The 26,700-nt window shown below is 43.3% G+C and overlaps 2 protein-coding genes across 11 annotated transcripts in view; one reads left to right on the top strand and one right to left on the bottom strand.

The window, feature by feature from the left end:
* Window positions 1-14,844, bottom strand: part of UBE2O (ubiquitin conjugating enzyme E2 O) — a 133,645-nt gene extending 118,801 nt beyond the window's left edge. The window contains exon 1 of one of the 2 annotated variants that reach the window (XM_053291976.1): window positions 14,325-14,844. In XM_053291976.1, the coding sequence (XP_053147951.1) occupies window positions 14,325-14,702 (378 nt within the window). In that variant the 5' untranslated portion in view covers window positions 14,703-14,844. The remainder of the gene's footprint in view (window positions 1-14,324) is intronic. The other variant, XM_053291978.1, reaches the window with a different exon arrangement.
* Window positions 14,845-14,909: 65 nt separating this feature from the next.
* The window catches only part of AANAT (aralkylamine N-acetyltransferase), a 29,207-nt gene continuing 17,416 nt past the window's right edge, over window positions 14,910-26,700 (top strand). For 2 of the 9 annotated variants that reach the window (XM_053291984.1, XM_053291979.1), the window contains exon 1: window positions 20,885-26,619. The gene's annotated coding sequence lies outside the window, so the exon portion shown is untranslated. Of the gene's footprint in view, window positions 15,085-20,884; window positions 26,620-26,700 lie in introns of those variants that run through there. The other 7 variants (XM_053291981.1, XM_053291980.1, XM_053291983.1 and 4 more) reach the window with 7 other exon arrangements.

Raw genomic sequence — 26,700 nt, 5'->3', positions numbered from 1 at the left:
ATGTAGTACACCGCTCTGGGCTCCTTGGAGGAAGAGCGGGATATAAATGTTAAAAAAAATTAAAAATAGCTACACGCTGCCTCTGGACAAGAGATGCCACTGGAAGGGACACTGGATAAGTGAAAATAATCTATTTTTAATAATAAAAATAGGATAATGAAACTGGGCCTCTAAGACTCATCTGTGAAACTGATATGTGAAACTGCAGTTGCAGAAACTGTGGATAATGAGGGTCACCTGTATTAGACAGAAATACACAATTACATTGCCTCAAACATGCTAATTGGGGTTGGATTATTTGTTGCCTATGTATACAGGGAGCTGTGTGGATCTGTTTTAGCACAACTAAACTGTTTCCAGTCCATTTCTGGGCATATTTCAAAGTGCTAGTGCTAACTCTTAGAGTCCTAAGTGGCTTGAGTTCAGAATACCTCAAGGACAAGCTTATCCCACACGAAGCTGTCTGGACATTAAAATCATCCTGAGCAGCCCAAACTCTGGAATACTCTCCCCTAGGTGTCTTAACAGACACCGAGTCTGATGGCTTTTCAGCACCATGGCATTTTCTGTACTATGAGATTTGCAGTGCTTAAAGTGTTGCAAAGTGTAATGGAATGAGGCAGCAGTTTGAAACTGCGAGTGCAGCAATTATCAGGCAGTATCATATGAAATGTGACAAGGTTTTGGTCCATATTGCTCATCACTGCAGCAGTTTTTCCAGGCAGGGAACTTCTGTATTCTACCTCTGGAATGCAGCCACTGGCCCCTCCTCCACCTCAATTTCGACCCAATGAGGTTGCGGAGGGAGAGGAGGAACGCTGATGTGAGGAAACCTTTTTTAAAAAATTCTCAGTGCACTTGCACAAATCCACCAGCAGGGGGATGCACCATTCCAAAACAATGCCTTTTCTCCTTGCAGGCTTGTGCAAGGGAAGGGAAGGTGTTTGTTTGTTGTTGTTTTTAATCCAATGGTGGAGAAGGAGAGAGGTGGCAGAGGCTTTCGAGTGCTCCTCTGGGTGAGCAATCTGAAGACGTGGGGTGGGGTGCCCGGGAGGAGGTCTGTTCTTAAACTGCTGTTAGCTACTCTGGAAGTCCCTAGACTAAAGAGTGGGACAAAATTATTTAAAACAAGCAAAAAAGGTGTACATAATAAATGCACATTCCTACAGGGATGAGAGCAAGGCAGAAGAACTTAACATATAGTGGTTTGAGGGCTGAGAAAGCAAGCATCTGCATTTAAAAAAAAATAAATCAAAGTTTAGGGTTTTCCCCCCTTAACTCACTGAATGGTAGTCACTCAACTGCTTCCTTAACCTTGTATGCCAGATCCCAGTTTCAACAGCATGAGTCAAATGGCTAGCACTTCATGGATTCAAATGCTCATGCTAATTTGAAAATAAATGCAGTTGGATGCCTTTTCTCCAAATGACTTTTTTTTTAAAAAGTGCAGTTATTTTGCATTTGTGAATCTCCACCCAAACCTACAGTGCTTTTAATTTTTCTGGTCTCTCCTTGTGTTCGTTTTCATCACATACACACATAATCTGTTGATGACACAAGCTCTCTACCATAAGGCTTTGACAAAATTTCATTGGCTCTAGAATTTAGAAGACAGGGGAAAAAATTTAGAAGTCAGACTGCTCTCTGATCTGAGGCAGACTCACCACCAGCATTGCCCTCTGCTCTTTGTGGGTGAGGGGAGATGGACTGCTCATCTTGCTTGCTCAGTCCTCCCCCTGGTCGCATCCATCCATTATTTGGCACAAGTGCCACGCTTATATTTCCAAGCACTGTGGTAAGCTAGCACCTGGGACTGTCAAATTCTGCCCTACACAAGTCTTCAATGATAAATTTCAGCCATCTATGTTAGCTATACGCTTCCTGGTCAAAATGTACAGGCATAACAGCGCATCATCATAGCAGAGACTCCAATTCTAAGTATTACATTACTTAATCAGACTAGAGTAACTTGACTATTACTGGTCATTAGGAGTAGCATTTGTGAAGTTAAAAAAATCCATACACATTCAAAAACCCATTAAAGAACTGTTTCTAAACTTCACAATGTGAAATAGAATAAAGGTTCTATCCCAGAAGGAGGAAAGGCAAGCAATGACAAATTTGTTTACCTAGATGGTTCCATTGATTCTGTAACACAGGTAGTCATTGTGCAAAACTGCAAATATAATGGCAATCCATTATAGTTACACTCATTATAATCCTAAGGCTTTTGTTCTAGATGTACCAGTATACTAGTACTAGAAAATTCACTGAGGAGACAAACCTCATGAAGCTCAAACCACAATTATCTGTAATTCCCATTTATATGAACATGCTGGCTTAGCTCATATTTTGTTTTTCGTGGATAACAGTTTTAATTCATATAGCAACCCCAAACCAGAGATTTTCAAAAGACTTTTCTGCCATGAGATGCCAAACTGCCCTAGCAAGGATTTAGATATAGCTCCATGTTTCTGTGGGTTCCAGGTAATTTACAGTGATTATCTGAGTATTAACTCAAATTACTTGGAAAGGAGAGCTGGTCTTGTGGTAGGAAGCATGACTTGTCCCCTTAGCTAAGCAGGGTTTGCCCTGGTTGCATATGAATGGGAGATTAGAAGTGTAAGCACTGTAGAATATTCCCTTCAGAGGATGGGAAGAGCAAAAGGCTTCAAGTTCCCTCCCCGGCTTCTCCAAGATAAAGCTGAGAGAGATTCCTGCCTGCAACCTTGGAGAAGCCACTGCCTGTCTGTGAAGACAATACTGAGCTAGATAGACCAATGGTCTGACTCAGTATATTTATTTATTTAACTTGTAGATCGCCCAAACGTTCTTCTCTGGGCAGTTAACAGTGACAAAAACAATTAAAACAAATATAAAAGGTTGAAACAGTTTAACAATGTAAGAACAGCATAAAATTAAAACCTACAAATTTAAAAAGCTGAAAAGGCTTGGGTGAAGAGATGAATCTTCAAACTTTTTTTAAAATAGTTAGAGTGAGGAGGATCATCTCAGCAAGGAGCACATTCCACAATCTTGGGGCAGCAATCGAGAAGGCCTGTCTCCGTGTGGCCACCAGACAAGCTGGCAGTAAATGGAGACAGACCTCCTCAAGTGACCTCAATGGGCGGTGTGGCACATAACGAAGAAGACATTCTCTTAAATACCCATGGCCTAAGCCATTTAGGGCTTTATGTTATAACTAGCACTTTGTATTTTGCCCAGAAACCTATTGGCAGCCAGTGTAGCTCCATCAGCAAGGGTGTAATGTGGTCTCTCCGAGATGACCCAGAGACCAACCTGGCCGCCACATTCTGAACCAACTGAAGTTTCCGGACTACGTACAAAGGCAGCCCCACGTAGAGCGCATTACAGAAGTCAAGTCTGGAGGCTACCAACCAATGTACCACTGTTTTGAGGTCATTGATCTCGAGAAACGGATGCAGCTGACGTATCAGATGAAGCTGATAGAAAGAACCCCTGGCCACCGCCTCAACCTGAGAAACCAGGGAGAGGTGTGGATCCAGGAGTACTCCCAGACTGTGAGCCTGTTCCTTCTGAGGAAGTGTGACCCCGTCCAGAACAGGTAGGTCAAAATCGTCTCTGGAGTTCTGACCCCACACAATAAATACCTCCATCTTATCTGGATTCAGTTTGAGTTTATTCTCCCTCATCGAGCCCATTACTGCTTCCAGGCAGGCATTCAGGGAAGATATGCTATCTCCTGAAGAAGCTGACATGGAGAAAGAGATCTGGGTGTCATCAGCATACTGATAACACCCCGCTCCAAATCCCCTGATTATCTCTCCCAGCGGTTTCATGTAGATGTTGAAAAGCATTGGGGAGAGTATGGAGCCTTGAGGGACACCATACTTAAGCTCAGATTTTGAAGAGCAACAGTATCCAATCAATACCATCTAGAATCTGTCCGAGAGGTAGGAGCGGAACCACTGTAAAACAGTGCCTCCCACCCCCAACACTCTCAGACGTTCCAGAAGGATACTATGGTCGACAGTATATGGCAGCTTCCTATGTTCCTATGTACTGACAACTTGTCTTTCAAGGAGCCCTTCTCTTGAGAATAGACCCAAAGCCATAGCAAGACTACTAGTATTGGGTCCATTAAAAATGTACAGGCTCATTGGATCAGGCCAACTTGTTAGGGAGCACAGACAAAGCAGCAATTTTAAATGACTGTACCCTTCTGAGTTCTAAAGACATTCTGAAGAGGAAATAACACTGGCTTCTCTAGCCACTGGAGACTTCCAGAAGAGCAAAGTTCTCATTCCAGAAATTATGACTGAAATACTTCTTTGATCTTTATCTTCTACTTTAAAAAGAAAAACAGAAGTCTTCTGTACTGCCTGGAAAAACTGGAAGCCTCAATATATTTTTCATAGCAATTGCCATAAATTGCATTTATCTTAAAACTCTTATATTACCTTTTCACCAGATTTAATATCAAGAGCTGCTGCTTTAAGTACTGTTTATACCTATGCTGCTTTGAGAATTACACAAGTGATACCATTTTATAGCATTAAACAGTCTCTGCTAAAACCACATAGTTTCTATTCAACTAATTAACTGGAATCCAAGACAGAGCACTGCAAAGAAATAAGAACTTTTGTTTGCAGGTGTCCTATGAAACAGACTTTTTGGAGGGGGGAGAAAAGTGCTTACTGACCTCCTTTCTACTCTTTTAGTTTATAAAGGCCATTTTGAAAGACTATATAGTTTTCCATTTTAGAATAAGGAAAGAAGATGATGATAATAATTAAAGATAGCTAAAAGAATACAGTCATAATTAGAAGGCCATGCCATGTATAACAGGTTTCAATCAGGTTGAAGCAAACTGCAGAATGTGTTAAGGATGAGTTGTTCTATTTTCATACTACAAGTTAGACAAATGGTATCAGAAAAGTAATGGTGCTTCAGGATATTTATCAACTGCTACTTCACATTCAGCACACAATTGGTTTTCAGATGCCTGATAGCATCAGATATATCTGAAGGTTACAGGTTAGGTTTTCCTATATAACTGAAACAGTAAAGAGCTGCATGATCCTGTCCATATGTCATCTCCATCAATATTATTCTTATTTACATTTTATATCCCACTCTTCCTCCAAGGAGCCCAGAGTGGTGTACTACATACTTAAGTTTCTCCTCACAACAACCCTGTGAAGTAGGTTAGGCTGAGAGAGAAGTGACTGGCCCAGAGTCACCCAGCTAGTATCATGGCTGAATGGGGATTTGAACTCGGGTCTCCGCGGTCCTAGTCCAGCACTCTAATCACTATACCACATTGGCTCCACATATATACTATTGCATCTTGGTAAAGTTGTTCCACTTCAGTTATCAGCAAGCTTCAGGATCCCACTTTTTTTTGGCAGTCTAAAGTATTCCCCCTGCCCCCATGAACCCATTTTTGATTCAAGAAATGTCATACTTCCCTTCACATTCTCCTTTTAAGAACTACCATTCCCCTACTGCAGGACAGCTGCAAACAGTGCTGGTTCACTGCCTCTTGCTGCTTGAGGGGAATGGCATCAAGCCAACTTGCCCCCCTTCACCAGCCATACCTTCTGGTCTGGAGCCCTGCCTCCACTCACCAATCCCAATGCCACCCCTCTTCCCCACGCTGACCTCACTTTTCAGAGTGCTCAGCTGCTTGCTGTTGTAGGCCAATGGGGCAGCATGGATTGAGCATGCATCCAGCGGCGGCTTCGCCATCCGGCCCCTCCTCATCGCCACTGCTGCACACTGTCTCCCCTACTTCAAAAACAAACTTGTCCTCTCTGTCTACTTTATTTCAGGAGCTGACAAGTTTGTTGCCAGAAGAGCTGGGGGGGAGGGAGGGGGAGAAGGGAGAACATGCAAGTGAGCTGGTGATGGCTCAGTGCAGGGATAAGGAGAGGCTGGTGGACAGAGCTACTGACACTGGATGCACACTCTATCTACACTGCCTCGCCATTCTACACAACAACCAGCATCTTGCCCCAGAAGGTGAGGCCAGTGAAGGGAAAGAAGGGCAGGCCTGGGGTTAGTAAGGCAGGGCTGGGCTAGAAAGAAGGGGGAACCAAATAGATGAGGTGGTGGCAGAGATGGTTGGCAGCAGCAGGAAGGTGGGGTGACATCTGCCCACACTCACCACACCATGGCACACCCATCTCCAGAGGCCATCTCATCAAACGGACTTATGAGATAGTCGCTCCCAACTGCAAGACACTTCCTGACTGAGGGGGTTTGCATGGAATCTACTGGGGTACGTGCACGCACGTACATACAGCTCCCTTCTCTCCCCCATGGCAAAAAAAAAAAAGAGTGAGTTTAAGGCATTAAGATCTGCTATTATCATAATTTTTTGCTACAGAACACAATGGATTTGAACACGAAAGTTTTAATTTCATTTTCAAGTTGCAGTTACTAAGGCAGAAGAGAAACATACGTTTATTTCAGTTAAAAGAGAATAAATTCTATGGGTAATACTAACATGAAATCCTACAAAAATAAATTATGATGTTATAACTAATGCAGCTATAATGAATTGTCATTACATCTATAGTTTGCATAATTATAGCACACTATTACTACATAATATTAGAGATCATCTACAGAACCATCTAACTAATGAGTTTGTTGCCTGCCCTTTCTACCTACAGGGTATAGGAGTTTACCTGTTCCAGAAAGGGGAAGGGGAGGGGTCACACTTTCCCCAAAAGACCATGTTTGCAACAAGAATGTACTCTTGGTTCAGTATTGCTCCTGGATAACCAACTGGATCTCTGCCATGGTTCAGGGTGGTTTTACTAGTGCAGGAGTTCTTAAACTTTGGACACTGTAACTGGGGAAGATATTGACCACAGCTCCCATCTGGGGGCCCAAATTCAAAGAACCCTGGAACTAGTATGTCAACTGTGCCCTTTTCTGGAAGAATGAGGCCTGTCCATTATCATACCTGCCTTGTTAATTTCCAGATTAGACTACCATGTTGCACTGGCTGCCCTTGAAAGGAATTGAGACATATTATTAAACAACCACATTTGCACCTCACCCTTCCTCCAATGATCTCAGGGGACTGGTTTACAAGAGAGAGAGACCAAGCCAACATCACTCATGGAGCCTCATGGCCGAGTGGGGTTTGAACTCTGATGTCCCTCGCTAGGATCCAAATGTCCAACCATTATACCACACTGGCTTGCCAGAAACATAAGTGGAATGAACTGCAACTATCTGGGTGTTGGCCAGATCAGTTATAAAAATAATACAACATGAATATTAAAGATGTTCTGCTGTCTAGTTCTAGGCTCAATTCAAGTGTTGGCTCCTATCAATCAAGTCCAGACTCTTTCAGGGAGCACCTCCTGCCTGGCTTCATCTGCATTGCTCATAAGACAAGACCAAACTGGAAGCTTTCACACCATCACTCAAACTGAAATTGTTTATGGGGTAGGAGCTTGTGGCAACACATGATATCTAGTACAATCCGGACAGAGATGAAAAAGCAGCAAGTCATGCAGAATGGGCATCTCAAATTGGCCCTCAAATGGGATCAAATACCATTATTCAAGCCATAGATGAAGGTACGTATTTTATAAGTTGTTCAAGCTTAGCTCTTGCATTAGAGTGGCAGCTGGAAAGAGATGCTAAATACTTCAGATAATAAACAAACAGAAAAATCCCTGCTAATTCTGGAGTTACTAAACATGGACTTTTAATAGCTTGGTTAATTGAAGTAGCTTATTAATCTGGAGGTGAGGTGAATGGGGTTGTTTTAAAGTTAATGTGCCCACTCACATTCTCAAACAGGTTACTGAATATGTTATTCAGAGGGGCTTTTAAAAATGAAACTCAGCAACATGATCTTCAAGTCTATATAAGGAATAAAAGTAATTAAACTCTTTACTTTCTTCACTTTGCTCTGCAGGTTTAAAGGGCAAATAATCTTGCAATAAATACACAAGAGGGATGGGTTATCCATTCAAGCAATCCAATTGTACAGACCTGCAAAATTCCAGTAAGCCTTTTGTTTTCCCTCAATCTCAAACCACTGTCAATGTCAGGAGGTTCTAAGTAATCCCTCAAGACTAAATGAAATGTCAGAAGCAAGAGGTCTGTTAGATGTGGTTTCCTAGGTGGATAATGCACAATAACAGTTTGGAGCATTAAAATCTATATTCATTCTTAAAATCTATATTCATTCTTAAAATCTATATTCATTCTTAAAATCTATATTCATTCTTAAAATCTTCAAAGTTATCAGCATTCTTAATGCAAGCTGTAACACTTATTGTGCGTTGTGTAAATAGTCAAAAGCAACTGCTAGAAAACATACCTGTCATCTGCTTCTCAAACTGTTTGGCTTCCCTAATTCACTGTTTTCCAGCATATTATACACTATATAACCAGAAAAAGGTGACTACAAAATTTTGCACAATCTCATCCCACCTTGAGAAAAATAATCTTGCATGTATACCCTTTAGACTGATAGTTTCCAGTGCTTAAGGAGGCAATCTATTAAATCTGCATGTTTAACTATAATCACTCTAAAACTTTTAGACCCAAATAATGGTTTTTCTTGCAAGCTGTACTTGCGGGTAACAGCAGGCACCTTAAAAGAGGCAATATAAGCTAGAGGCCTAGAAGACAAGTAAGACTGCAACTGAAGACACATCATCTATTCCTTTCACAGAATGCGACAACAATGGTTTAATTTTCCAATTATATTCTTCAGAATGTTACAAATACAAAGTTAAACAGAGTCTAAATGAAGGGGAGCAATCCAAATCAGGAGTAAGACAACTAAAAATGTGAGTAATTTCACTCATGACTCAGCATGCAAGGTTAAGAAATCAAAGCAACAAACAGTGGTGGAAAAACAGGAGAATGTGTGTGGACCTGGAGCAATAATGCACCTTCTGAAGGCAGTTAGAAATTAATAATGATAATGAGCCAGCAAACACTAAGCTTTTAGAGTAAATAATGTTTTCATATTAAGAAGAGACCAGAGTAACAGCTAAGGACATCCCCTACTATTCATCCCCACTATTGCAGTAGTTGTCTTCTCAAGTTTAATCTGTGAGAAGGCAATTAATGCAGTAGCTTAAATAGATTAAAGTTTGCAAATCTTCATCAGAAAGAGCAATTAATACATAACTCCAACAGCAGCCTAGACATTCTGGTTAGTTTGCCAGGATGCATAGCTGCGAATATGGAAGAACAAGCACCAACCACCACATCCCTCTCTCTAGTAATACAGACACTATTATACAGGTGACCACATCCACAAACTCAACAAAATGGTGGAAAGTCAAAATAATCAGGATGGGGTCTTTGAAGTGTTACTATTGGATTCATTGTGGATGTTTGTGGATCTCTCTCATTGTGGAGAGCCAGCGAGGTGTAGTGGTTAGAGTGCTAGATTAGGACTGGGGAGACCTGAGTTCAAATCCTCATTCAGCCATGAAACTAGCTGGGTGACTCTGGACCAGTCACTTCTCTCTCAGCCTAACCTACTTCACAGGGTTGTTGTGAGGAGAAACTCAAGTATGTAGTACACTGCTCTGGGCTCCTTGGAGGAAGAGCGGGATATAAATGTAAAAAATAAAATAAATGTTAATTGTACAGTGCTCCTCCCCAGTAAAACTTCAGAACAATGCAATGATACAGAATGTTAATATTAGAAATGTATTCATTATTTCAAGCATTGTTTCCTACACTACACCACCTAATCCCCAGAGGGGGTGGAAGAGGAGAAGAAGATGTAATGGGTAATGACTGTTTCGTATTACCTAGCTAGTATTCAGCAATACAAACCTGGTCATAGGTACACACATGGATTACGAAAGATTTCTTGTGACAGAAACAGGAAATATGTTACTGGGTGGACAACACATACTGAAAGGTGTGGCAGTGGCTTTCCATCCAGTCCAAAACCTAATGAGGAAACCATTATGGATCCGACTCTGAACCTTCAAAAGGTTTTGAAGACTCATCCAGAAAAAACAAGGGTACCTAATGTAATCATAATCCTATGGCTTTAGGTTAGCTGAAACCTAGCACAAAGTTTTAAGATTACTCATTTGATAACCTACTAATCAATATCCTTTAGTATGAAGACAAAATTGAGGGGTAGTAATACTACTTGAGGGTTTTATCTGATGCTAAGGATTGCCTGCATTGAAAAATGTTTTTTAAAATGTGATTTCTAACGTCATGGCAGAGAGAGAGAGAGAGAAACTGTGCACATAAGGGGTTGTGTGTGTGTTTTAAAGCCTCAATTTTCATATCTCTTGATTTCCAAGTTCAGCCTTCCTACAGCAGCAAGAAGAAGAACTGGACAGAATGCAAAGTCCTGGTGAAATCAGAAACAATACAGAACCAACCAGCAAGTTTATCTGTGCACAGTAGTAAGTGCATGTACTGAGCAACTTATATTCATGATGTCAAAATATGCTTTTTATCCACCCATACCTTATATAAGGGAACAACTTTAAAGCTTTAATTCTGAAAAACTCTTTATCCAGAGATGTTACTTATCTGCTCTCTCTAACTTTATTATAACCAGCCATATCAAAATGGCAAGTGTCTCAAAAACTTGCTGATTTTCAAATTCAGATAATTTTAGCGAGGAGAGCTGGTCTTGTGGTAGAAAACATGAATTGCCCCCTCAGCTAAGCAGGGTCCGCCCTGGTTGCATATGAATGGGAGACTTGATGTGTAAGATATTCCCCTCAGGGGATGGAGCCCTCTGGGAAGAGCAGAAGGTTTCAAGTTCCCTTCCTGGCATCTCCAGGATACGGCTTCCTGCCTGCAACCTTGGAGAACCTGTTGCCAGTCTGTGTAGAGATAATACTGAGCCAGATAGACCAATGGTCTGACTCAGTATATGGCTACTTCCTATGTTCACCTATGTTCTTCAGAGAGGCTGTGAAACAGGGGTTGGGATCAGAGCAATCTCTCTACTGAAGGTAGATCCCAGGAAAGCATAGAGTAACCACTATTTCGTCGCAGAGGCACATACCGTATATAGTATCCAGATAAAGATTATACTAGTAAGGGGAAGGCTGTAGATATAGTCTATCAAAGCACATGGTCCCTCTTTACAGTATCACAAGTTTTCCAATCCATGCAATATCTGTTCATCAGTCCTCCTGGACACAAGAGTCTATTCCCCCCTCCACCCCTGCATATCTTTTGTTTCACACATGTATAGTGAGACACTGCTCTGTGAAATCTGAGAGGTGGAGTTAGTTTTCATCAGTTTTCAAGCTGTTCTCACATTGTCGAATAATATTAGGTTAACTAATTCACACATACATTGATGGTGGGAGATGTAAGACCATTAATTCACTCCATGCACCCACAGAAACCTTTTGGTCATCCAGAAATAGTTGCTTACCTTTAACACACCTATGCTGCTAATGTGTATTGCAGCAAAATGTAACACTGCTTTCCCCTCCACTGAAATAGGGGTTTGGGGCTTTTGCTCTTAAACACAGGGTTTCTAACCATCTTCAACAATCTCGCATTTCAATAATGTTTGGTACATTCACTTTACTCTCTTCCCCTGGACCAACTCCCCAGGGCCCCCCAAATCCTTATTAGTCTGTCCTGGGTAGTATGGTTGATGCACTGTGGCGCATGCTGGGCCAGGTGGCTGAGCATGACCTCTGCTTTAGAAACAGAAGAGGCAGTACCGAAAGAAATATGTGGGATGGGAATGTGTTAAGTTGAAATGTTTCTGCTAATGAATATTTGAATAAATATACCTGTTGTATATTCTTACATTCTTGTGAGTTCAGTTGCTGTTTGTGTCTTCAAGAACCCATGTGTTAAAAATACTGCATGTGTAATGGTGAGTGTGTGTAAGGGGATGATGCTTAACTTTCAGGGTGTGTGTGTGTGTGTGTGCTCCAAAGGCCTTTAGGTTCAAGCTCCAAAATTACCTGTGTGCACCCCTGACTTCATGCATGCCACTTTCCAAGCTATAACAGAAAGTGCTAACTGAATAATAGGGATGTGCATGAATCAATGTTTTTGATTCGATTTGTGCCTGACTCAAATCACCCCTGATTTGTTTTGGGTCTGAATCTGTCCCCCGTGAATAACCCCAGATTCGATTATGATTTGATTCAATTCGGGTTGATTTGGAGCACTTATAAAAGTCCTAAGGGCACCAAATTTGGGTGGTGGGTAGGTCCCCATGGGTGCCACCTACCACCCAAATTTCAAGGCAGTGGGGAACTTGGTTGATTTTTAAAATGATTTTATTTAGTTTTTACTGATTTTGTATGTTTTCGCCATAAGAAATAATGGGGATTGGAAGTTGCCCTATTCTAACCCTAACATGGACTCCTAGCTTTCATTTAAAAAAAAACAAAAACTAAGCTCTAGCCCTTGTAGAAGTGGAGTTATGGAGCAAAATGTGCAGTCACTATTTTTCAAGTGTTTGGATTCTTTGGTGCCTAATAACTTTTCCTCATAACGAATCCTTTTGAGGATTCATTGCACACCTTCATTTCTTCTGTTCATTTTGACTGTCATTGGACAGTGCCAACTGTCAACTACCATGTGCCAACTACACCATCCCCACCTGCAAGGCAGTGGGGCACTCTATTTTTTAGGAATACTGAAGTGTTTAGATTCTTTGGTGTCTTCATTACACACCTTCATTTCTTCTGTTCATTTTGACCCCCCTGTTTTGTGGGTGGGATGAGGAATTAGTGGCAACCCTTGTGCCAACTACTCCCCCAACTCGCAAGCCACTGAGTACTTCATTTATTTTAAAGGAATTTTTGAGGTGTAACACTCAAAGAGGTGTTACACTCTTTGGAGTGTAATAAATCCTCAAAGGGATTCATTATGAGGAAAAGTTATTAGACACCAAAGAATCTAAACACTTGAAACAAATCCAAGAATTTCCTAGAATAAACTGAATAGTAACCCACTGCCTTGCGGGTAGGAGAGGGGTGTATTTGCACATGACAGTTGGCGCTGCCCAAAGACACTCAAAATGAACAGAAAAAATGAAGGTGTGTAATGAATCCTCATAAAGATTCATTGAGGAAAAGTTTTTATACAGCAAAGAATCCAAACACTTGAAAAATAATGACCACACATTTTGCTCCACAACTACAAGGGCTAGGGATTACCTGAATCTAGCCAATAGACCACAGGGGAGATTTGTTCTGTTCCAAAATCGCCTGAATCAGCTATATTGAGGTACAAATCAATTCATACATCCCTACTGAATACCTATTCCCATATTAATACAACACATTTATTCAGAATCTAATAATAAAACACATTTATTCAGAATCTATAAACATATATTATATGTTATTAATATTGTCCACACAAGAGGACAACATTAATAACACCAATATATTTTAATAAGCAGCATCACAAGCACACATATTAATTCAAATGACTACTAATAAAGTATGACACTAAGACATACATGCATCTCTTTCACACCTAAAGTTATACCAATAGCTGTTTTTGCAACCTCAGAGAAGTCTAAACAGTCTCACGTTTGCTGCTCAAGAAACATTGGTTTCATGCAATTCTGCAGAGCAACGACCAAAAACGCCACCACAAAAACAAAACAAAAAACTCAGAAGCAGATGTCACTGCAGGAGACAGAGTCCAAGGGACCACATTCAAATTCTAGAATCAAGATTGCTAATAAAAAAACAGATAAACCACCAGAAATAATTACCTACACCAACACAGAATTCCAAGTAACCAAGGCCCACATAATTAAGTATGCTGAGCAGAGATCCTGTCTTCAAGGAAAATATTTGTGTTAAGACCAGTATTTGCAGAAATAGGGAATAAGCGGGGGAGGTGGAGATGAATCTAGTCCTCCCTCTGCTTTTGGTGCAGAGAAAAATAATATATGGGGTGCAGAGGAGCTAACTAGTGGATAAAAGCCATCTGGCACAGAAGGCACTTCACAAATCAGGCGACCTCTTTGATGCAAGGTGGCCCACTGCAAAGCAGGGCTAATACTTGCAGCCAAGGCAGCCTGACTGGAGATTATCACTTCCTCTCCCGAACCTGACCAAGTTTCCGGGCGTGCCCCTCAAGTCAACCCTACTCGACAGGGCAGGGGGCCATGCCCCCAATCCATCCATCTCCCCGCAACCTGCACCAGGCCCGGCCTCCCTCCCTCTCCATCTCACACACCCAATCAGGCCCTCCCATTCTTCCAACCCAAGCAGCGCACCCCACTGGGGAGGCCTCCATGTCCCTTCCTCCCACACCCCGCCGTGGATGCAGAGGAGATGCAAATGAGGCCAGGGCGGCGGTTTCCTTACCTTGGTCTCCTTGACGTGTTGCTTGATGCCCTCCGGGTACCACTGGACGCGCACGTAGCCGCGGCGGAGGGGACTGCCGCGGCTCTCCTCGCCTCCGCAGGGGCAGCAGGACTCGGAGCCGCCCGAGCTGCCCGCTGCTGCTCCTCCACCACCGCCGCCGCCCCCCCCAGGGCCGCCCCCGCCGCCGCCGCCGCCCCCGCCTCCGGGGCCTCTTCCACCCTCGTCCTCCTCCGAGTCGGAGTCCTCGCCGTGCATGACGCGGACCAGGCCGAAGCGCACCGAGCCCCGGTACCGGCCTGACACCAGGTCGTGCGTGAAGAGCAGCCGCTGGGAGCCCCCGACGCCGGCTGAGGCTGGGGGAACGGGCGGCTCCGCCATGGCGAGCTCACCGTGGATGACTGGCTACGGGGAGAGAGGAGACAGGAGGGAGGGAAGAAGGGAGGAGGAGGAGAGGCGGAAGAAGAGAAAGAGAAACGGCGGCGGCGGTGGCGGCGGCCGCCCGGCCCACAGCGCAGTCACCGTCAGGCAAGGGGCGGGGCTAGAAGGGCGAGGCCCCGCCTCTCGTCAAATAGCGGCCTCTGCCGCGGGGGGGCGGGACCCGGGCAAGGCGCGCGTGGGGGACGTACGTTGGCCGCTGCGGTCACCGCTGTTGTAGCGCCTCCTCTCCGAGGTGGCCAGAGAGAGGCCGGCTGGCCGGCCAGTCGGCGAAGGGGGCTGGTCAGGCAGCGAGGGAGAGGTGAAGGAGCCTGGGATTGAGGAGGTGGGCTGGAGGAGGAAATCTCCCGGGGGGGAAGGCCGGGGAGCCAGCAGGGGAGAGCGAGAAGGGAATGCGGGAAGACGAGCCGGGGTGTGGGGGGGGGGGGTGGCCAAAGCCAGGAATGCTCCCAGAGGAGGGGAAGGCGGTGGAGAGAGAGAGAGAGAGGGTAAAAGAAGAGCGTCCAAGGGGTGCGACGTGGCAGGCAGGGCCACTCATTCGGCCCATGGTTTCGAGCTAAGATTTAAAGATGCTTCTAGTTGTCAACCGCGATGTTTTCTTGATCTTCCAAGAAAACATGCTTCAGATCGCATCGGGTGGGCGTGAACATCTTCTTGAGGCTGTACTTCGGCTTAACTGCTTTGTGAGTCAGGGTGGAAGATGGCGGAAGAAGATAGAAGAGGCAGGAGAAAGTTGATAAAGGAAAGGAAGGGGCTAGAGGGAGAAAGAAAATGGGTGAGGAGAAGCCCCCCTCGCTTTTATGTCACCTCCTATAGGGAACCCTAATTGCAGTATGCTCCTAGTTAAGTTTTTTTGGCCACGGATCACTCCTGGTCTAGGTGAAAGGGAGTTGCTGGACAATGTCTCTCACTAGCAGGGATCTACTGCTAGTCCTCATCAGTGTTCCCTCTAAGGTGTGCACATGGGCGTGTGCTCACAAGTTTTTGCTGTCTGCTAAATTTTAGATCCCGCTCAGATTGAATCAGGAAGACCCCCCTCTGAATGCATGGGTGCCCACACTGCCTTGATACTGCCACCCAGAACAAAAGTCATTCTGCACACAAATGAAAAATACTGGAGGGAACACAATGTTCATGAGGAACACTAAAAGGAAAGCCTGGTAGCTGGAGGACTGAACAGGTTGGAGCAAATTTGGCCAGTCAGGCTCTGCTATTTTCAGAAAGAGAACTAAAGGAAAGAAAGAATGAGAATATTTGTATTAATGTGAGTGTAGAGTAGTAATTTGATGGGAAAGTCATTAACTTCTTCATAATGTTGGAAGAAGTAGTTGCAGAGTGCTTAGCAAGCTATCAAGGCTGCAGCGTTGTATTGCTTTAAAATATTTGTACAGAACAATCTTATGTTAAATTTGGATGGTGATAGTGGCCACATTTAAAACTTGGAATGCTTGCACCAAGTAATACAGTTGCAGTCTATTGAGAGTACTGCATAGAAGAGCAGCAGAAACTGAAGAGGAAGCAAGATCAGTTTCTTAAGATCCCCCTAGTGAATCACTTTCAGAGTTGGGAAGACAAGCCCTGTGCTGAAGTCCCATGTCCCAGGCTGTCTTATTTGGATAAGAAGTGTTGAGTTTATTGTCACTAAGATACACAGAGCTCAGAAATTCCCAGACTTAAGTCTTATAGTTTTTATATTTTTAAAACAAATGTAAATTATTATATACTAGTTTTTATATGTTTATAGACTCAAGTTTTACTGCAACATTCTCTAACAATTCACACCTTCAAAAGATGATGTATGGTGTGAATGGAGCATATGTGTGTACACATACACACATAAACTACTTTATGCCAAGTCAAACCATTAGTCCATCTAGTCTAGTATTGTCTTTGCTGACTCGTAGCTACTTTCAGCCAGGAGAGTCTTCCAGCCCTACCTTGAAATGCCAAGGATTGTACCTGGAACATTTTGCATGCAAAGAGTGTGCTCTACCACTGACTACAGCCTTTTCTGAATGGCATTTTGATATGCCTTTATGAAATGTAGTTACTAGACTGGATCGACGAGTTGAGTTCCCTGTGCAGGGCCTACTGTTCTGCCACCTGAAATCTTCTGAAGCTCCAGCTAAGCAAGAGTTTTAGATTTTGTTATACTATTTGGAATACTGCCACAATGAATGGAGTAGGCCTAAGCACCAGGAAGGAACTGGCTGCAAACAGGAGGATGCTCCTGAGGTCTCACAGAGATGTTTTCTGTGTATTGAGTTGGATAACCAGTAGTTTGACTCAGCATAAGGCATTTCCTTATTTATACACACACACACACACCCGTGCATATGAAATACCCAAGGCAAAACCATGCTCTGCTTCTTCTTTTCATCCGACCCAGATCTTGCAATCTTATAATGGCTAGGATTGCTCTGAAGGAGAGGACTGTTGTAAATCCAGTGAAAAGTAATAAAATTTTAAGCCATAACTTGAAGTTTTATTAGCCTTGAGAAGCTTCAATCATTTCAGGGGGAGAAACAATAGGAACAAAAAGATTCTTCCTCCTTCTCCCTCTGCCAATATGGTCTCCATAGAGTTGGGCAAAGGTGATCTAAAATGTCAGGCAAGTGGGTTACTAACCAAAACAGATTTATAGCTTCATGAAACTGCATGTTTTCAGAGAGAGCTCAAATACTGCAAGCTTGATCAGCATCTCTAAATTTCTGCTTATCTTAGGAAATACTCTTGCTCCATCTTGTGGGCATTTTATTTTCCATCTAGGAGCTCTTTAATATTTCCAGCCCAACTATTGCCTCAGTTAATGAGAGGAAGTGATTCATGTTTATTGCAAGAAAAAAAATTGATCAGGATAATCGGCTATATTTCTGTGAAGTAGGAGACACTTGGTTGCTTTCATTTCTAGAGATGTCTGAGGAATAGCTTCACAAGCTCATCATCATTAGTGGGAGAATGCGTTCTCTTAAAAATTCCTCTTACATTCTTCTCTACTGTTCTCCTGTTCAAGCTCCAGAAGTATCTCAAACCATAGGCTGTTTGAAATATTTCAGTGCTTAAAAATATATTGACAAATAGTAAGGTAAATAAAGCTACACTCCATGGGGATGGAACAGTATTCTGTTCATCAGTCATGTGGCTTGGAGTTGTTCTGTACTGCTGGTGGTATAGTGGCAATACAGCAGTATGAGATATCATTCTTATTACAGAAAGTAAATTACGCAGATGGTGCCTGTAGGTCCTCACCCTATGTGGGGCAAAGTAGCAGCTTTGGGAGGTGGGTGTGATTTCTTATTGGTACAGGAGGAAAGGGTTTTTAAGTCCCTTCAGTACCAAAGCCCCAATCTGATTTGCCCCCCTTCACCCCCAGCTGCTGCTATTAAAAAACAAAAACCCTTAGGACGTGCTAATCACAGTCTTCTGTGTAGTGATTAGTTTAGTCTTGGGGACTAATTAAACAGGACATTTCCAGGACTGCCTAGAGAGCATGATACTGATTTTATGTATTAAAACAGTTATATCCCTCTTTCTCATTGGAGAACATCAAGTCAGTTTATGATACAAAACTTGAAAACAGTGGGTGACATACTGATTCACACTGCATGCATGGAAGAGTGCTTCATAATTGGGGGGGGGTGACTTTTGTTGACACTCTCCTTACCTCTGCTGCCCCTAGTCCCCCAGAAAATATGTCCCTGAGGGCTGAGGGACTTTCAGGGACATATCAGGGTCAGGAGAGGGAAGAGGCGAGTGGCAAAAATTGCTTCTCTTCCATTGCACATGTGCAGTGTTCCTCCGTATGTGTGACATTAGTCTGTATGTTGCCTAATAAATTAAAAAATATTGACAATATAGAAGCAGCCACAAACACGTTTTTTAAACAACCTGATTAAAAAGTCATGTTAAAGCTTCTTGTCAAATGGTGAGCAGTGAAGCAGCCATACAGACCTCCTTGGGGGACATTCCATGCTAGATGCGACATTCAAAAAGACTCATTCTCATATTCTCACCTGCTGAATTTTGAATGCCAGGGGGAACAAGTGGTATACATAGGAAAATGAATGAAAAGTTGTTCTCTGTCCCACAGGCTCACAGTCTAAAACAAAACGCAAGGGAGATACCAGCAATAGCCACTGGAAGGGCTGCTATGCAGGGTTGCATGAGTACACTTAGGAAAATAGTAAGCTTCCATATACTGAGTCAAACCATTGGTCTATCTAGCTCAGTATTGTCTACACAGACTGGTAGTGGCTTCTCCAAGGTTGCAGGCAGGAATCTCTCAGCCCTATCCTGAAGATGCCAGGGAGGTAACTTGCTCACATGCAGACTCCCATTCAAATGCAACCAAGGTGGACCCTGCTTAGCTAAGGGGACAAGTCATGCTTGCTACCACAAGACCAGCTCTCCTCCTGCTAAATATAAGTAGGCCACCACTTTTAGTTGCCTCTTTGCCCAGTTAGCAGAGGTTATCCTTGCTGCTGCTATGGTTTATTTCAGTTCTTGTGTAGGGTTTGGTGGGTTTTTTGGTAATTTGTTTCAAAGTCAGTCTTTTTTATGACTGTTTTAAATTACTATTTAGTTTTCTGCCTTGAATTTTTGTGTGAACCAGAAGATGGGATATCAGTTTTAAAAATAAATTCCAATGCATATTAGCACCAAAGTAGAAAGGATGGTATTTTGCCAACTTAATATAAATGTATCTCTTCAAATTGCACATTAATGTGGTTCTTGGTGCTGAACTAGCTGCCCACTTGGAGGATACTTCACAGGTTTGACATCTACAGCAGAGTTCAAATAGCTATTGCAGAGGCCTCTTGGTCAGCACTGTGGAGTAGGTTGAGTGGGGAGCATTGGACTCTTACTGGCCACTAATGCACAGAGGCAACCATAGGTGCATAGGAACCATAGTGCAAAAATCCAGCTGTCCGGTAGCCACCAGTATCTAAAATATTGAACATGGTCACTGGTATCTGGGTTGCATGAGAGGTTAGGAGCTGCATAGGAGATAATTTTCTTTTTGTACCCCTGAGTTTTAATGTATCCTGGGGAAAGGGGTATTTCTCCCCCCTCCCCATATGCATTAAGAACAGGCCTGCTCAACTTAGCCCCCCCCCAGCGGTTTTTGGACTACAACTCCCATAATCCCCAGCCATAGTGGCCAATAGCCAGGGATGATGGGAGTTGTAGGTCAACATCTGCAGGAGGGCCGGAGTTGAGCAGGCCTGTTTTAAAAGAATGATTTTGGTTTTCTTTCAATGTCAGTTTGTCGGATTTCAACCTCCCAGTAGGTGGTGCTCCTTGACAATACAGCTCCATTTTTGAATTGGATAATGCAAAATAAATTGTTTTAATCCCATAGGTTAATATTACAATTGCAAATGTTTGATGTAAGATCCAAAGTGACATAGCAATAAATCTAATGAGACGTAACCCATAAAGTTAAGAGAGAGCTGCTCAAAGCATCCCGTTATTTCCTGAAACAGTACATAACATATTAAATAGGCGATATCTTTAATAGGTCTGAATTTCTTTCAACACAGTGGCCCCAAACCACTTTTTCTCCAAGAAGCAGAACCAAAGGCACGTCCATACACCAGAATTCTCCGTCTATCTGTATACACCATCCATAGATCATAGTGGGGCTTCTGAGGATTGTGCTGCATATAATTTGCACTGGAAACAACTATTAAATATTCCAGACTCCCAAAATGTCACACATACTCCTCCTACAGTAGGAAATCAAGTCAGTCTGGCCAAGAGAGCTGCAAGAACAGTTCTGAAGCTTAAATTTGAATGGGGTAATGGTTTTGAATTTTGGACTAGGTTTGCAAAGAAGTTTCTCACTGCACCTGCTATTGATGGGAAACCATTATAGAAATGGAAGGTGTGAATACATACATACATACACACACACACACGTGTGTGTGTTTGTGTGTATATATATATATATATATATATATATATATATATATGCGCGCGCACACACACACCACACTGCGGTCCTCTGGTATTCTACTCTTCAGAGGAAACTGACCTTGTAAAGTTGCCCTTGAACTTTCCTCTGTTTGAAGAACTGGGAAGCATGACGCAGTGTTCAGTACCTGTCAAATCCTTCAGACAAAGGATTTGAAACAAAAGGAAACAAACATACTCTGCCAGAGAACCTTCACATGCAACCTTGTTACAATGGAAACAATGAAACCTCCCCAAATTCAAGCACTTTACATCCAGTAATACATGAGTAGACAAGCTGCAACACAGGCAGCGATGTGGGGCAGACCACTTCCAAAAGGGAACATTTCCCACTGCTATGTATTTCCTATCCCCCACCCCCCACAATTTCTAACAATAGATTAATTTTATGAACTAATGATGCATATTAAACAGATGCCAATACAATATCAGATTTCAAAGTTCTTCAAAACTGTAATTTCTTTAAATGACTTCCATATTTTATGGACTATAAGACGCTACGGACTATAAGACGCACCTTAATTTTAATCCAGTTTTTCAGAGTTTTAACATATTAAACTGTTAAAACATATAAGACGCACCTGAATTTTGGCGTATATTTTTCGAGGGAAAAAATGAGTCTTATAGTCTATAAAATACGGTATTCCCTGGAAGTGTGTGTGATCACACATGCATGCCTTTCATCTAAATTAAGTCCAAAAGAAAAGAGGGATAATACAAATGAACACGTTGGTAAACTTCTGTTTCTTAAAATATCTTGCTGCGAGAGAAACCAAGACAAGCACAACGGGGTGGGGGGGCAGGCACAATGATATGGGCATGGAGACAGGCTTCTGTTCCTGCTACATGTGCTGAACTGCTGCTCCTTGGCTTAATAGAGGCAGGGTGATACCTATGCTACCTATCTTACTGTTGTGAGCACCAATAATGGGTGGAATGTTATGTGGACTATTTAATAAAACTGATTGATTACATAATGAATAGCATAAGCAACATAATGAATGGAAGCAGTACTAGTCAAATTGAGGAGTTTCAAAATTGTAATTAATTATTTTCAAGTACTAACCTTAGGAAATCTGTGCATTCATAAGGAACAGTGCCTTGGACATGTTAAAATAAGGTCAGTGAAGATGTCATACAGAAGCTCAATAAAATTTAACTAAGGGTTGCAAAATAAAGTGAGGACATCTCTGCAGACGATCACCAATCTTGGCTTGTTTCTCTTAACCATGATTTGTAATTGCCCCATGCCCAGTCTTTGCCTCCCAAGCTGCCTTACTCTGCCCTGCTCCTGACAAACCATTTCCCAACCAGTGGTCCTGATTATAAAGGGGGTGGGCTCACACAGAACGAACTCCCTTGACTCTGCCTGCCTGCTTTCAAAGTTCTCCAGATGCTCTCAACTTCCTGCAAAAGGGAAAGGAAGTGTTAAAACTCTCCTCCCATCCCCCAGCTGCAGCCTCGTATCAAGCACTGTCAACCATTTCCTGCCCACTCCTATACTACCAGAAAATAATACTAATGGTTGTTGGGGGAAACACAGATACATTGAAATAAACCAGAAGAAGGAATGAAGTAATAGGACAGGATTAACTATGTATCCTTGAACAGCATTTAAATGGGGGTGGGGGACAGGCGAAAGAGAGTGCTGCTAGAAGGTGGAAGACAGACAATCTGACAGGAATTGCATACCTGACCAAAGATGGGCTGACAGGACACACAGAAAAGGAAGAGTTGCAGGGGTGGAAGGGGAAACTGAGGAGAATTTCCTGCAAATACAGCATTACTGGGGGGGAGGGATTTTAGGGAAGGACTACTGTGGAGTGTTAGAGCTATGGGAGGGAAAGAGGAGGTGCACTTTGGCAAATGGACCTGCATTGTGGTCCGTGAACATGAAGAATACTTGACGTGCATGCTCATTCTTCATGTTCCTTGGGCGTTGTCAGCAGTAATCCCACAGAACTGGCCAAAAGGTCTCTGAAGCATGCTGTCCTACAAATGCAGCTCAGAAGTCTCCCTTTGTGAGGAGCAGCAGCAGCAGGGCACCCCACTGGGCTAGCCAGCAAAAAGGGGAAGCTTTCAACTTCTTTCTTGCTAGTAAAGAACAATACCCCACTCCCCATGGAGATAAAGATTGTGTTGAGAAATCACTTTTAGCAGTAATTGTCTGTCCATCACTGTGTCAACAAGCTGCTGGTGACTCCAGCTCTGGTAGAAATGGGAGAAGTGGGAAGGCAGAGTAGCCTTAAATGGTCTCTGTGAAGAATCTCTGGATTTAAAAGGAAAGGTGAATCCTGTCATTGATTTTGTTTCTAGGCAAAAACTGGAGAGATGACATAAGAGGTTGTTAGGGAGATTAGGGGAGGTTTCAAGCTGGCACCAGTGAGAGGTGCTTCCAGCCTATATTTGTGACTGCTCTGGGCTAGTGTCTCTGTGAGTGGCACCTCTTGGGGGAAGGAGTCAAAGAAAGAAACTGTGGTTATGTGTTCAGACCCAAAGTAGAACTACACCTACACAAAACTTATGTACATGAGCCACTTTCAAGCCAGTGGTTTGGCTCTTGGTTAGATGGCCAAGAATAAACCACTGTTAATGCCATTGCATGAGTTCAGATTATAGGAATCGAGGTTACATGAAATAAACTGAGGTTCCACGCAATATCTGAACCCACTTCTAATATGGTAACACTTTTCAGTGGCATCATTTTTTTCTTAATGTAGACAAGGTAAGATTGTCCCCAGCAATGACCTCCACTCGATGGGGGGGGTGACTCTCTGCCTTCCTTGCCATCCACCTTGATTGCTCTCTTCTCCTGGTCATCTCCATCTGGCTCAGGATGGTAAAAGGCAGAACTAGAAAGAAGAGTGAGCAAGGAAGGCGGGGTGGTTGCTCCCTCTTCCTGGTTGTCTGTCTGGCTCAGGCAGGCAATTGACCAACACAACCAGGAGGAAGCTTGCTTCCTTGCTTGCTTGCTTGCTCGCTCCTCCTGGTCACATTTGTCCACCACCTGGCTTAGGCACCACACTTAAATTTCCACGTCCCATGTCAAGCTTGTGCCTGGGAATTGTCAAGCTCTGTCCTACAGTCCTGGTTGTTAATGGCAGATCTGTAAAAAGGAAGTTAATTATCGCCCAGGCCTAGATTCTGGAAGAAGATGCCTGGCTTGCATCACAGTGGCTGAAGATGAAGAAGGGGGTCTATTTTTCAGACCTCAGTGATGTATGGCCTCCTCAGTGGCTGAGGAGAAGGCCTTGCTGTGGTCTGTCATGTTTCCATTCTTTAGGTGTTCTTTCTAGCAGAAAGAACACCTTTCATAGCATTGAAAATGCTATGTAAATATTGAAACAAATATTATACAATATATAAATAATTAGTTAGGTGCGATAAGTGCGATATGAGATAAGTAACCAAGTTTAGGCATTCCAAAAGTTTATGGAGGTAAAAACGAGAACTGAAATAGTTCTTTCCTCCCCCTCCCCTCCAATTTTCAGAACTGTTCTCTGTGAAATTTAAAGTCTAGAATTAACTTAATAGTCTATCGTCAATGGTATGTTGATAACCAATGATATTTAGTTCAGCTCCTTTTATATTTCACCATTTGTAAGTGGACATTTAATACTGCTTGCAAATTAAAATGCATTAACAGCCGGTTTTTGAGAACTGACATGCTAATATTTCAAATTCTGAGGTCTGATTTCAAATGCTGAGATCAAGCTTCAAATTCTCAACATCTAAATTTTAATCTTCAGTTTTAGTGGAAACGTCAGATTGCTTACCTGTAACTTTAGTTCTTCCAGTGGTCCTCTGTGCTCTTACACCCTTGGGCTTTGCATGTGCACAGAGACCAATTAGGAATGTTCCAATTTTTTTTTAGTTCAGGCGGGAGCCCATCCCCTATCCCTTTATGTGCCTGTTCAAGGCTCCTATCCCTCAGTTACTGAGTCCGCTAGTAAGTACCCTGAAGAGGGGAGGAGGGAGGGTGTGTAAGAGCACAGAAGACCACTGGAAGAACTAAAGTTACAGGTAAGCAACCTGTTCTGCTTCTTCGTGGTCTTCTGTGCCTTACACCCTCGGGCGCATCACAAGCTAAGGCTTACCTGGAGGTGGGAATCAAGTGAAGAGTGACTGTAGGGCAGCTTTCCCAAAGGCAGATTGTTGGCAAGACTGGATATCCAGAGCGTAGTGCTGGACAAAGGACAGTGGAGTCGACCAGGTAGCCGCTTGGCAGATTACCTCTAGGGGCACAGAACAGTCAAAGGCTGCAGAGGTGGAATAAGCCTTTACTGGGGGAAAGTAGTTTGGTGACTTGATAGGCATGCTGGATTGTGTTCACAATCCACCTGGAAATTGTTTGAGAAGACACCTGCCTACCCTTGTGCGAGTCGGAAAAGGATACAAACAAGGCAGGAGAAGATCGCCACAGGGCTGTTTGGTGGACGTAGAAAGCCAGCACTCTGCAAACATTGTGGGCATGCAGTTTTCACTGAGCAGGATCCGATGGAGTGGGGGAAAACACCAGGAGAACTAACAGTTGGGAACGGTAAAACGAAGATACAACTTTTGGCAAAAAGGCAATATTGGGTCGCAACACAACTTTGTCTTTATGGAAGACCAAATAGGGCTGGTCCACCTGGAGAGCTCAGAGTTCACTCACTCAGTGAGCAGATGTAATCACTACCAAGAATGCTACTTTCCAGGAAAGGAGACAGAGATCCATGGTCACCAGGGGTTCAAATGGGGGACCTATCAGGCATGATATTAATAATGAGAGGTCCCATGTCAGCGCCATAACTGGGGCATCTGGAAATTCACGCTGGAGACCTTTCAAGAATTGATTTATCGTAGGGTTGTGAAATCAGGAAGGAGTTGTGGATGGCATATGTGTCACGATAGCTGCCAGGTGGACCTGTAAATAGGAAATATTTAGTCCTTTCTCTTTGAGATAAAGGAGGTATGCACAAATGGTGGCAATCGTCAACAGTTCTGTGTTTCAAGCTGTCTCGGTGAGGAATGACTGGAAGCGTTTCTACTTTGAGGAGTAAGAGGTGAATGTGGATGGCTTTCGAGCAGACATGAGAATCCTCTGGAGTTCAGGTGGAAAGACGGCTGGATCTTCCATGCTGTGAATCTGAGGCTATGTAGATTGGAGTGTAGACTCCTGTCGTTCACCTGTGTTAGCAGGCGCGGGTGCATTGGGAGACGTATGTGGATGCCAGCTGAGAGTTTCAACAGGGTAGGGAACCAAGGGCGGCGAGGCTACCAGGGGGCAATGAGGATGCAGTCTAGGTGGTCGTGTTGGATTTTGAGCAACACACATGGCAAAAGCGGTATCAGAGGGAAGAAGTAAGTGAAGAGGCGTTCCCACAACAGAGAGAATGCATCTCCTTATGAATTTCGGTCCTTGCCTGCTCTGGAGCAAAAAAGGGGGCATTGAGTGTTGAGTGCTGATGCAAAAAGGTCGATCGTTGGCCTCCCCCACATTTGGAAGAGGGAAAGCACAGCCATCCGCTGTAAATGCCATTCGTGGGTGTCTGTGCGTAGTCTGCTGAGGACATCTGCTTCGGAGTTGGCTATGCCTCAAATATAGATTATGTGGGGTAGTATGTTGTAAGTGATGCACCATGTCCAAAGGGACATAGTAAAGTGTAGCAGGGTTCTGGAACTCGTGCCTCCTTGTCTGTTTACGTATTACTTCGCAGTGGTATTGTCTGTCTGAATTGTTATGACAGAGTTGCGAAGGATGGGAAGAAGGCCCCTGAGGGCCTTGCAGATGGCGAGGAGTTCCAGGAAATTGATGTGGTGGCGTACTTCTTATGGGGATCATAGACTGCTGATATGAAGACCCTGCATATGTGCTCCCCAGCCGGCTTCAGGAGTGTCTGTGGTAAGTACATGGGTTGGTTCCAGAGGGTGGAATGGGATGCCTACTGAAAGATTGTGATGGTCTGTCCACCATCAGAGCGAA

The sequence above is a fragment of the Hemicordylus capensis genome, chromosome 2, assembly GCF_027244095.1.
Source record: "Hemicordylus capensis ecotype Gifberg chromosome 2, rHemCap1.1.pri, whole genome shotgun sequence".
Classification (NCBI taxonomy): Eukaryota; Metazoa; Chordata; class Lepidosauria; order Squamata; family Cordylidae; genus Hemicordylus; species Hemicordylus capensis.
Note: the sequence above shows the minus strand (reverse complement) of the source record. Positions and strands in the feature narration are given on the sequence as shown.